At 38.1% G+C, this 12,751-nt stretch overlaps 1 protein-coding gene across 1 annotated transcript in view; it reads left to right on the top strand.

The window, feature by feature from the left end:
* LOC309666886 (uncharacterized protein) overlaps positions 1–12,014 on the top strand; it is a 30,371-nt gene extending 18,357 nt beyond the window's left edge. The window contains exon 3 of the mRNA XM_082475007.1: positions 277–12,014. Coding sequence (XP_082331133.1) covers positions 277–436 — 160 coding nt within the window. The 3' untranslated portion in view covers positions 437–12,014. The remainder of the gene's footprint in view (positions 1–276) is intronic.
* Positions 12,015–12,751: the final 737 nt, after the last annotated feature.

Raw genomic sequence — 12,751 nt, forward strand, 5'->3', positions numbered from 1 at the left:
TGTCTTGTCCTTGGATGCCCATAAGATGGCCCACTGTATTTTTGCAAAAAATCCCCTATTGGATGCCCAGTCTTTGTCCTTTCTCTCTTCTTTACTAAAAGAAAAGTTAGTCTTTTCAGGGGAGCCATATGCCACTTCCCAGAATTCCTTACATCTAAAGGTAATTATGCAACTCAGAGACAATAAAAAATAATCAGAAGGCTGCTCTAGATTTCTGGTGTTTGTTTTCCTGATACACATATGGCCTTCTTTCTGTTCCTCTTCTTCTCCCTACAGGAATGCACACATGAGGCTGGAGGTAGAAGAGCCGTCTTGCAAGCATGAAGCAAAAAGCAAGAAGGTAGAGCTGGAACACTGTTCACTGATACCGTCAGGAAGCAGCTACACCCATCCCAGACTGCCAACTTCTGAACTTCTTATTGTATTAGAAACATAAACTCTTTTGGTTGGGTGCTGAATCCAGTTTTTGTTATATGCAGCCAAATGAAATCTTAACTGAGATACCCCTTTTCTTACGTTACCTTGGGTGGGTTTTTGTTTCTTGCAACTTGCTGTTTTTCCACCATCCATACCCTATGGGATCCTTTTCCTGCACAAGGGCCTTCCCTCAAGGTGCTTTCACTCCTACCAACCAGTACCTGCAGCTCTTTGTTAGAGGACTACTCTCAGGCTACCCAGCCTGTTGGTCTTAAGAGCTGTAACTACCCGGGAATTTACATCCCCTGGGAGCTATTTGTAACACTTGCCTTACTCTGGATGGTTTTACTTACTGCAGAATTGAGTAAGAGTTATGCCCTGTGAGATGCTGATCTGACACTCTTGCACAATCCCACTCCCCTACCAGTTTCTCCTAGGGACATTTCCTAAGAAACTACTTTCCCATGAATCCTTATCTCAGGGTCCACTTCTGGGAAACTCAACCTAAGATGCAATCCAAAGATCCCTCAATAGAATACATATTCTCAAGTGCTATGGACTGAATGTTTGTGTCCTCTCAAAACTCTTTTGTCGAAACACTTTATCCCCAATTTGATGGTATTTGGTGGTGGTAAATAGGAAATTAGGTCCTAAGGGTGGAGCTCCCATGATTATAAGTGCCCTTATAAAAAGAGGAAGAGACATGAGCTCTGTCTCCCTCTTTTTTTTGTGCACATGCCAAGGAAAGGCCATGTGAGGACATAACCACATGGACCCTCACTAAGAGCATGCTGGCACCCTGATCTTGGACTTCTAGCCTCCAGAGGCATGAGAAATAAACATTTGTTGTTTAAGTCATCTAGTCTATTGTAATCTGTTATAGCAAACTGACTAAGATACTAAGGGATTTAGAAGTAATTTAAAAGCCAGTCAGTTTTGATGTTTGTTGTACATTCAAGTCTTTAATAGAAATAAAGATATCCTTCTTTGCATCAAGCATAAGCTCCATCCCTCTTCATATATCCCGTCTGACAGCAGCCCAGGAATTGTTGTCACCCTCAACCTCCTCATTACCTCCCAACACTGTACTTTCTTAATCCTAAAGTCCTAATTATCTTGCTGCTCTTCTTTGGCCATTGAAGGCGGGCATTTCAGACTTTTGTTTTGCGTGTAAAAGAAAATTGAACGGCTTTATTCACAGCCTGATCCTCTTTTATCTTGATGCTATGAGTCGTCTCCTTGATGTCAGCAAGGCTGGGCATTATTTTTAAAGACCTAAATCAATACTTTCATTGAGAAAACTGGACCATGCGGGCTTGCAAGCTCCAGATGAAAAGCTGAAACCCTTTCCAATCGCTCAGTTCTGAGGGCTGAGATCAAGGCAGATGGCTCAGTGTCCCTTGATATGATTTGATTACCTGTCACTGCCAGATGCCCAGTCTGAGGTACGTGAAGAGAAGCACAGACAGACAGCTGAAATTACAGTTTAGGAAGCAGAGGTACTCGTTCAATTCAATGACCGAGAAGCAAAATGCTCCTTCAGGTTTTAAGGAAACACAATTTTTCTAAAATTGGAAATGTCTTCCTGTCTTAAGAGGTCTGTCTTAACACATTGCCATCTGGCTCCTGGTTTTCACTGAATCTTTGTTATTCTAGAGTTCTACCAAGCTGGGTTTAGAAACTGTCCCAATAAAGGGGACCATTAATTTCATAGACTCATAGAACTGCGGGACTGAAGGGAAACTTCCAGATCAGATAGTGCTGAGTTCGTCCCTTTCGTATTTTTGAAGGAGGCCAGTGACATCCTGAGTGTCAACTGAAGGCTTTCTGGTTGCATAAGTCAGAAATCTCCAACTACCTTAAAAGAGAGGAAAGTATATGATTGAAAGAACACTGGAGGGGCTCAGAATCCAGGGGCAGACAGTGCCTTTGAGACTCATTAGAAATTTGAGAAACTCAAGAGCCCTCAAGAACCCACCCTGCACCTTCCACCTCTCAGGGACCACAGGGTTTCTTGCATATCTGCTTGTTTATCTTGTATGTGGCCCAACACATTTGCAGCTCAGGTGCTCACCGCTGAATCACTCAAAGTTCCACATTCCTAAGAGGGTACCCTCATTGGCCCTCCACACAGTCATGCCAGCCTGGTAGCTGGTGAGTCTACTGAGGGAAACCTCTGGTCAGGTGTCCAATTCTAGAGCAGTCACCTGATACTTGGAGTTGGGAAGACAGTGTCACAGCTCAGCTGTGGAAGAATCCCCAAGGCAGGAAATAATTGGCATCTCTAATAACACGAAATGATTTGTTCTCCTGAAAAATAACATCAGATTCAAACAAAATTATGTCATGTCTAAAAGAGTTTATGGAATACAAGGATAGTCCAACATATGGTTTATCTTTCTTCCTGCAATGTATCACATGTATAGATTTAAAAATAAGAAAAATTATTAATAAGTATCAATAAGATACTTGGTAAAATTCAATAACCATGCATAATTTTCAAATTCAAAAAAATTGTTAAAACGCCATTAAAAAGGCAAATAACAGGCTAATTATGATATGTAATAGACAAGGGATTAATATATTTACTATACAAAGAGTTCTTAGAGTAAGATTTTTTCTTTTATTAGCTCCTCGATTTAAAAAAAATGAGCAAAGAATGGGAAATGGCAATTCATACACACAAAAATACTCAGCCTCATCAGAGTTTAACATACAAAATGAAACAACACTAAAGTATTACTTTACTCATCAAGTAGGCAAAGATTGAAATAATGATTATACCTAAGATTATTTAGCATGTGGTAAAATACATAGACTCACGCAATGTTTTTAAAAGCATATATGGGTAAAACTTTCTGAATAACCATCTGGTATAATTCATCAAAAGCTTTAAAATTGATTACGCAATTTTACTAGGAACTTACCAGAAGTATTCTGATATATATGTAAGTAAATGTTTATTATGGCATCCCTTAAAATGTAGGAAAATTATAAACATTAAAAATGTATAACAATTGGGAATTTTAATAATTTATGATAGTATAAAATAGAGAGAAATGAGAAGCTAGAAGGGATAGACACAATATAGTTTATAGGTTTATTTCTAAGTGGAGTTTTTTATATTAACTTATTTTTATTTTCTTCTTTGTGCTTTTTTATATTTTCCAAAATTTTTATGATGTATGGTAATTTTGTTATCTAAAAAGAAAAAAGCATTCACAAAAATACAAAGGGAAAATAAAATTTCAAAATAGGAAAAAGTGGGGAAATATTGGAGCCATTCTCTTTAAAGTCAGTACCAATAAAAAATGTCAAATGTAAAACTATTATTTAATATTTTTATATCCTGTCAATCCAAGAAATAAAAAAGAATAAAACAGAGGTTAATTCATGGAAAACATGTATTAGAAAAACAAACCAGACACGGTAAGATAGCATATCTTCATGAACATAACAATCACAGGCCAGAAAATGTAAATAGGAAATAAGGAAAATATACAAATTTGTGATTCACAACAGATAATCATATCTAACTTACCTTCCTAAAAATTGTTGTGAGGATTAAATAAAATAATATATATGAAAGTCCTTTCATATTTAAAAAAATGGTGTAATGGTAGTAATAATGATTGTATGAGTGTGTTGTTTTAAGCAAAAAATATATATATAAAATTATGTGGTCCCTTCCAAGCAATAGTCACTATTCTCCCATTTGCCAAAAAGTACATTTTATAATATTAGGGTATACTCATTGTTGATATTCAGGAGCACAGAAATATAAAAGCAATGGCTTATAGAAGAAAAATGGTTTCTATCCTCTGACTCTCACCACCATATACTTGGGCTTGTTACTTACAGAAGCCAAGATATGAGAAGAGGGCATTAGGGATCGCAGTTCTAGAGAGAGGGCATAAAAACTACACAGAAAGTCTAGGGGCATATGTACTGATTGTCTTGCATACATACGTCACACAAACAATATCCAAGGTCATTTTCAGCCCACCCCATCCAGAATGGATAAGTGAGTGGCATTCTTCCCTGGAGGCAGCAGAGGTCAGAAGGGGCTAGAAGACCCAACAGGGAGGAGACAGAGAGTCCAAGGAGAGACGAGTATCTAAATAGAAAGGGATGTCCAACAGGGTAGGATGGGGCCCTGGCCCTAAGGGCTGAGACTGAAGGACCATCCCTCATTTAGGAGCTAGGAGTGGGGTTTGGCAGGGTACAAAAGCCACCCCTAACCACCACCTCCCATCCCCGCCCCAACTTCCTCCTTGGGTTCTGAACTGGTTGGAAGACAAAACTCAAACTTGAAGTCAAGAACTGTTTTGTGCCTAGACTAGCTCACATACCAAATGAGAAACAAAAACATTAATTCAAAAGGATACATGCACCCCAATGTTCATAGCAGCATTACTTACAATTGCCAAGGTATGGAAGCAACGTAAGTGTCCATCAACAGATGAATGGATAAAGAAGATGTGGTGTATATACATAATGGAATACTACTCAGTCATAAAAAAGAATGAAGGCTTGCCATTTACAGCCTCATGGATGGACTTGGGGGGCATTAAAATAAGTCAGACAGAGAAAGATAAATGCTGTATGATATCACTTATATGTGGAATCTAAAAACTACAACAAACTAGTGAATAAAACTAAAAAGAAGCAGACTCACAACAGATATAGAGAACAAACTAGTGGTTACCCGTGGGGAGAGGGAAGGGGGGAGGGGCAATATAGGGGCAGGGCATTTAAAGAAGGGTTATTATGAGAATATATGAAATCATGTGTGTGAAACTTTTGAAAATGGTAAAGCACTATAGAATTTAAAGAATCTTTCATTCACTACAAACAATAAATGTTGGAGAGGGTGTGGAGAAAAGGGAACCCTCTTGCACTGTTGGTGGGAATGTAAATTGATACAGCCACTATGGAGAACAGTATGGAGGTTCCTTATAAAACTAAAAATAGAACTACCATAGGACCCAGCAATCCCACTACTGGGCATATACCCTGAGAAAACCCTAATTCAAAAAGAGACATGTACCAAAATGTTCATTGCAGCTCTATTTACAATAGCCAGGACATGGAAGCAACCTAATTGTCCGTCGACAGATGAATGGTTAAAGAAGATGTGGCACACATATACAATGGAATATTACTCAGCCATAAAAAGAAATGAAATTGAGTTATTTGTAGTGAGGTGGATGGACCTAGAGTCTGTCATACAGAGTGAAGTAAGTCAGAAAGAGATAAACAAATACTGTATGCTAACACATATATATGGAATCTAAAAAAAAAAAAATGGTTCTGAAGAAACTAGGGGCAGGACAGGAATAAAGACGCAGGCGTAGAGAATGGACTTGAGGACACAGGGAGGGGGAAGGGTAAGCTGGGACGAAGTGAGACAGTGGCATGGACATATATACACTACCAAATGTAGAATAGATAGCTAGTGGGAAGCAGCTGCATAGCACAGGGAGATCAGCTCGGTGCTTTGTGTCCACCTAGAGGGGTGGGATAGGGAGGGTGGGAGGGGGACACAAGAGGGAGGAGATATGGGGATATATGTTTACGTATAGCTGATTCACTTTGTTATACAGCAGAAACTAACACACCATTGTAAACCAATTATACTTGAAAAAAGATGTTAAAAAAACAATCTTTCATTCAATAAAAAAGAATAAACTAAAAACAATAATAAATAAATAAAAAGGAATGCAAAAATGCTCAATATACAAATGAATGGTGACAATAAACAAATAATTTTATAGCAGTGAAAAAAAGCAATTCTAAAATAGAGAATACTTAATAAATTAATAAAGCAGTTTTTGAGTACCTATTCCCAAATATATTTTACTTATCTAATACTCTCTCCTGCTTCTCTGTTCATACCTGGTTCAAAACTTAATGTCAAAAAGAAATTTTTTAAAAATTAATGTCCTTCATGCCTCCCTAGATGTAAGTGTATGTCATAGTAAAAACCAAACTCCTAGGTCCAAATGCCAGCTTCGCCACTTACTAGCTGTGTGATTTCGGACAAGTTACTTAATAACAGGGAATAAAACACTTATTTTTTAGGGTTGCCAGAAAGGTTAGTTAGTAAGAGAAGGCAAGGAAATCACTTGGAGAGTGATCAATACATAACGATTGCATCATAAATATTGTTTATTTTTTAAGTAAGACAATGTTTTGTCTTTAATATTATACTTTGCAAATTCCATAACATCACTGTTATAAATGGAATGAGACAGAGAAAATTTACTTACTGGAATTCCTCTGAGGAAGTGCTCTATGTTTATGTGGAAGAAATATTTTGATAAACTGATTGGGACTGAGGGTAAGACAAGACTTCAAGATCAGGCTTCAAGTGAGAAAAATGCTAAATTGAGATTCAAGAGGCAAGTTGAAGAATGTATTTTGCTTTGAGAAAGAAGGAAGAGAAGAGAAGAAAAGCAAAATGGGAGGGAGAGAGAATGAAAGGAGAGGGAAGCTCCAGAATTTCATGCCCAGGTTAACTAACCAGCCAGACACAGGGAAAGGGTATCAATAGCTGGGTTGCGTAGTCTAGGAGGAAATCATCTCCTCTGGAGATTTGAGAAAGGATTTTTATACAGTTTTGAGTAGTTCACTCATTTTCCAAAGGGACAAATGTCAGAGCTGGATGCACAATTTTTTCTAGTCTAGAACCTGGCCAAACAACAAGGTCATGTCTCCAGAAATACTGCTAAGGCAACAAGAGTTATGAAAGTACAGGAATGTTAAGGGAGATTGGCTTAAAGTATCCACTTCCAAATACATATGACCAGTATATTTTGAATCAGCACTTTCCTGACTTTTGTTTTCAGCCTGCCAGAGACCTACCACTTCAGGGAATTTAAGGCAATTTAACATGCCACACACCCCATTAGTCGGGGGTATGCTTGGCTTGCCACTGTGCCTTCCTGTGTCATTTTCTCCACCCAGAATAACTACTTGATTTCAAAACACAGGCTTAGCTTTTGGCAGTTCTACTTCCTTTGCAATCAGATGGGGCCAGTTGGAAAAAATGAGCCTCTGTTTATCCACTTATATTTAACAATTTATATATGGTCAGCTAGCCTAGTGATGCAATTTGACTATAATAATTATATCCCATCAAGGAAAGAACTATAAAACTCATGAGACAAATATTAAGTGACCATCTGCAAGTAAAATACGGATCTGCCCCAACTCAGTCACAAACCAGAGATGTGGGTTAAAGACACTATAACCCTGAGTATATTTTATTTTACAGGTCAAAAGGGATGGTGGTCTGGGACTTCCCTGGTGGCCCAGTGGTTAAGAATCTGCCTGCCAATGCAGGGGACACGGGTTTGAGTCCTGGTCCGGGAAGATCCCACATGCCATGAAGCAACTAAGCCCGTGAGCCACAACTACTGAAGCCCACGCGCCTAGAGCCAGTGCTCCGCAACAAGAGAAGCCACCGCAATGAGAAGCCCGTGCACCGCAACGAAGAATAGCCCCCGCTCGCCGCAACTAGAGGAAGTCTGCTTGAAGCAACGAAGACCCAACACAGACAAAAATTAATTAATTAATTAATTTTTTAAAAAGTAAAAAGGGATGGTGCTCAACTTCCTCCAAACTTGCTACCCTATAATATACAGGCATAGCTCCCTCGCTACCTTTGGTCACTTCCCAAGTGTTGGGTACTGTGAATTGGGGCAACTTTGTTCAAAGAGTCATTGACCTTTTTAGAGGAGTAAAGAGAAATTAGAACAATGGCAATGAAGATTACCGGAAATTTTTTTCACCTCAAAAACAAAAAATGTCCTCTCCCCACCCTCTGTACAACCTACACACACACAGCTTCCCACAACCAAAATTCCTTAGGTCTTCATTTAAGGTACTAGCAGAGATGCACACCAGTGATTAGGTGACTAATGGCTTTGCTTTTATAGTCCAGTCAGATGCACTAGAAAGGCAACAACTGGAATCTGACTGAAGAGAGGGAGAGAAGAGCACCTTGGAGTATAAAAAAGGTCCCCCAAGCTGGGGGAAGTTGTCTAAAAGCCAAATTCTGCCTGAAGTCTCTGTCTGCATATTTCTGACCCTCATTCCCATGATCTGAGACTCTCAAAGAACTTCTCTTGGGAAGCCAGGCCACTTAAAGGGCCCATTTAAAGTATCAAAACTAATGCTGGTATGTACTATTTGTTCTGAAACGGAAATTCAGAACATTCAGATATGCAATAAAACCAAAAAAATGATATGACACACATATATCTCTAACATACAAGTAGTCTCGAGCCAACTTTGTGCATTTTTGGATTTATGTTACATCCGTTTGGAAAACTAATTTAGCATACTAGGGCTATAATTTTACATTAAGTAATTCAATTTTAGCAATCTTTATTTGCACAGAAATAAATTGGAGTGGGTAGCCTTTAAAAGAAAATTTTTTTTATCTGTAAAAAGAATACATGTGTATTGGGTAGATACAGAAAATATACGGAAGAAAATAAAAATCAACAGTAATTCCAGCACCAAGGGAAAACCCCTGTTGACATTTTGAGGTATTTACCTTCAGGTCTTTTCTGCTCATATATTTAGACATACTTTTCATGGTTATCCTATTGTTTATGCAGGTTTTACATTAAATTTATTTTTGAATATGTAAAACATACATCTGGCATTAAAGTCTGATTGAAATATACTAACTGTTCACAATTTTGTCCCTTTTATCTATTGTTGCATTAGTGTTTTTCTTATTGAGTTTGAAGAATTCTGCATATGTTTGTCATATTTATTGCAAGTGTTTTCCCTGCCTTAGTATTTTTTTTCATTTTTTTAATTTTAAGTGTTTCTGACAAATTTAGACAAACACCTACTACTGCTTCTATCGTCAGAGTCTTTGACCTCCTAGGATGTAGTCATTTTTCTTCTATTTTTCTGTTTTACTTTTTCATATTTTAGGTTTAATTTTAATCCATTTGAAATTTATTTGGGGCTGAAGTCTAAGGTGTGTCCAACCAACTTTATTTTTTGTCCAAAAGAGTTAAATACATTGTCATTTCTTGAGCAATGGTTTCTTTCCCTACAATTTTGTGATACCATCCATTATGGATTGAAATGTGTCCTCCAGAAAGATATGTTGAAAGTCCTAAGCCTCAGTATTTCAGAATGACCTTATTTAAAAATAGGGTCATTGAGAACGTAGTTAGTTAAGCTAAGGTCACACTGGAGTAGGGTGGGCCCTTAATCCAATATGATGCTTGCCCTTATAAGAAGAAAAGAAGCAGACAGAGAGGAGAACGCCAAGTGAAGACTAAGATACACAGGGTGAAGACGGCCACGTGAAGGCGGCTCCAGAGACTGTAGTCATGTTGCCACAAGCCAAGGAACGCCTTGGAGGATGGCCACCAACTCTCAGAAGCTAGGAAAAAGCAAGGAAGGATTCTTCCTCAGAATCTCCAGAGGGAGCATTGTCCCGCTGACACCTTGAATTTGGACTTTTAGCCTCCAGAACTGTGAGACAATAAATTTCTGTTGTTTTAAACCACTTGGTTTGTGGTACTTCATTACAGCAGCCCTAGGAAGGTAATGTGCCCTCCTTATCACATATAAAATCCTCTTATGAACTAGTACATTTTTTGGTTCCATTGATTTATGTGTATTATTGTATGAGTATAATGCTATTTTATTAAGGTTTTTTGATTTAATCCTCAGTACTTTTCCCTCATTACTTATCTTTTCTGAGTTTTCTTAGTAATCTCACAAATTATTCTTCACAAGAAGTCTTATTTTTAGAATGAATGTGTCAAGTCCTATTTCCTCTAAAACACAAAACTTGTAATTTTTTATGTACAGTGATTCATTACTTAACAACAAAAATTCACAGTATGATTATATTAAGTAAAAAAATCTCCAGTTGCTTTGAAATAAGATTTTGATTTTTAAAATTGATATACATTTAACAATTTACATTTATTCCATAAAACTGGACAAATATGTGATTTTAAAACAATTATAGATCTTAAAGAATAAAAATCTTACATTGCATATAGCTGAAGGAAACTGTATTTTTAAATGATAAATTTACTATTATTGATAATAATGCATACTTCTTTGATTTCCACATTATTTTAAATGTTTAAAAATGCTTTCCCATCATTTAGTTCAAGTAAACAGTATAACAGATGTTCTGCCTCAAGGATGTTACCACATTCATCAGCTACCCAGCCCAATGCCCCAGCTCCAATCATAAATGTATTTCCAAAATCCTTACCTGCCTTCCCCAAAATCTTCCCCCTCCCTATATCATGAATGCTTGGACCCCATCAATCCTTCAAGGCCCCCTCAGGAGTTGCTGGTATCTTAAAGCATTGAAGCCACCCTAGTTGGAAGGACTTTCTTCCTATTGCTTAACTGGTCACTTTTTGTCTACAGTTCATCTTGCACTTAACATGTATTGTGTAATAATGTTACCTTTTATCTATGTTTAGGGTTTGAACTACGATTTATTAAGTCACCTTCATTTGAAAAATATATTTGGTTATAATGTGTACTAAACCCTTTTTGAAAGATCGGATTGGCTAATTCCACCTACTCCTCCTAAATTTATGCTTCCAAATTACCTGTTCCTTATGTAAGTGGATGATGGGAATTGAACTCACCTAAGACATTTTTGTAGAGGGGAATACCCAGCATTTAAAATGCATCTCTGTGTAGGTCAGGGTTGGACCCTACAGCTATCTTTCCACATACTAGATATAGACATCAGTACTACAATGATGTTTTCCAACAAAACTTCAAATATCACTTTCTCAGTGTGATGGAATAAGCATTGGGAGAAGGGTCAGAGAGACTGGATTCAAGGTCTGGCTTTGTTCTAATCTTTCCTCCTCTGGGCCTGTTTCTTCATCTGTATCATGAGGTTATTGCACTGGGATCAGTGGGAGATTTTCATTGTGAGGTGTTATTTGTTGTTTGTTTGGTTTTTGCTTTGTTTTGTCTTGATTGCAGCAGCAGTAAAGACTTCCAAAAATTAAAGTGGGAGGAGGGGCAATAATCGATAAAAAAAAAGGGAGCTGCCCTGGTCGAAGCTGATAGAATGGGCTGGAAACCTGCCTCTTGACCTCCCCACCCCCCTTCTCATAGCAGCCCCAGAGGCTCCTCTGCAGCTTGAATCCCAGGGTAGTTCCTGAGAACACACTTTGAAACCATTAAACTAGGTCAGGGTTTCCTAAGCTTCAGGTATCCATGTACCAACTTATAACTTTTGCCTGAATCAGCATCTGTCATGTGCTACTCATTCTTTCATTCATCCATTCAACAAAGATTTGCACTGGGGATCCAGCAAAAACAAAGCCCCTCTGTTGGGGAGGAGGAGTGATTACATTCTGGAGAGCCATATCTCATGGTGTTCCGGGGCCGGACTCTGAATTCCGACAGATCTGAGTTTGTCTGCAGCCAGACAGGTCTGCCCCTTATAACTGTGTGAATTTGGGCAAGTTATGCAATTTTTCTTTGCTCTAATTTAGTTTCCTGTAAAATGGAATTCAACTCATAGGATGGCTGTGAGAAGGTTAGATGAGGGACTACCTATCAAGCACTTGGTATCAGCTGTCATTTTTCTAACCTACCTACTTTTTTAATTTAAGTAATTGCTTTAGCCTCATTCTAAGCAAATAAATTTAATACGCCAGCTATGGATTTCTGGCACACTTGAAAATATGTACGCAACAATTCCATTTGGAAATGTTCCTCTTCACACCTAAGTCATTTCAGCATCCCTATGGTATGTGGGACACATTTGAGAAACATAATTGCCCTCATTTCTGCTAGCATGACCTTTCCACTTTCTGGCTGAATGCAGTGGAAGGACCTCATTTTCTTCTGGGTACTGCTGTCACTCCTATCCATCTTAAGAAAATAGTCATTAAATGCTTAATTAATTGCTGCAGTGCCTCATATCTAGGGAATGGCCTGTGCTCATTTCTTCATCACCCAGATAATCATCAAAGGCACATATATGTACCACATCTTCTTTATCCATTCATCTGTCAATGGACACTTAGGTTGCTTCCATGTCTTGGCTATTGTAAATAGTGCTACTGTGAACACTGGGTGCATATATCTTTTCAGATTAGAGTTTTCTCTGGTTATATGCCCAAGAGTGGGATTGCTGGATCATATGGTAGCTCTGTTTTTAGTTTTTAAGGAACCTCCATACTGTTCTCCATAGTGGCTGCACCAATTTATATTCCCACCAACAGTGTAGGAGGGTCCCCTTTTCTCCACACCCTCTCCAGCATTTATTATTTGTAGACTTTTTGATGATGGCCATTCT

The sequence above is a fragment of the Balaenoptera physalus genome (assembly GCF_965194825.1).
Source record: "Balaenoptera physalus genome assembly, chromosome: 9".
NCBI lineage: Eukaryota > Metazoa > Chordata > Mammalia > Artiodactyla > Balaenopteridae > Balaenoptera > Balaenoptera physalus.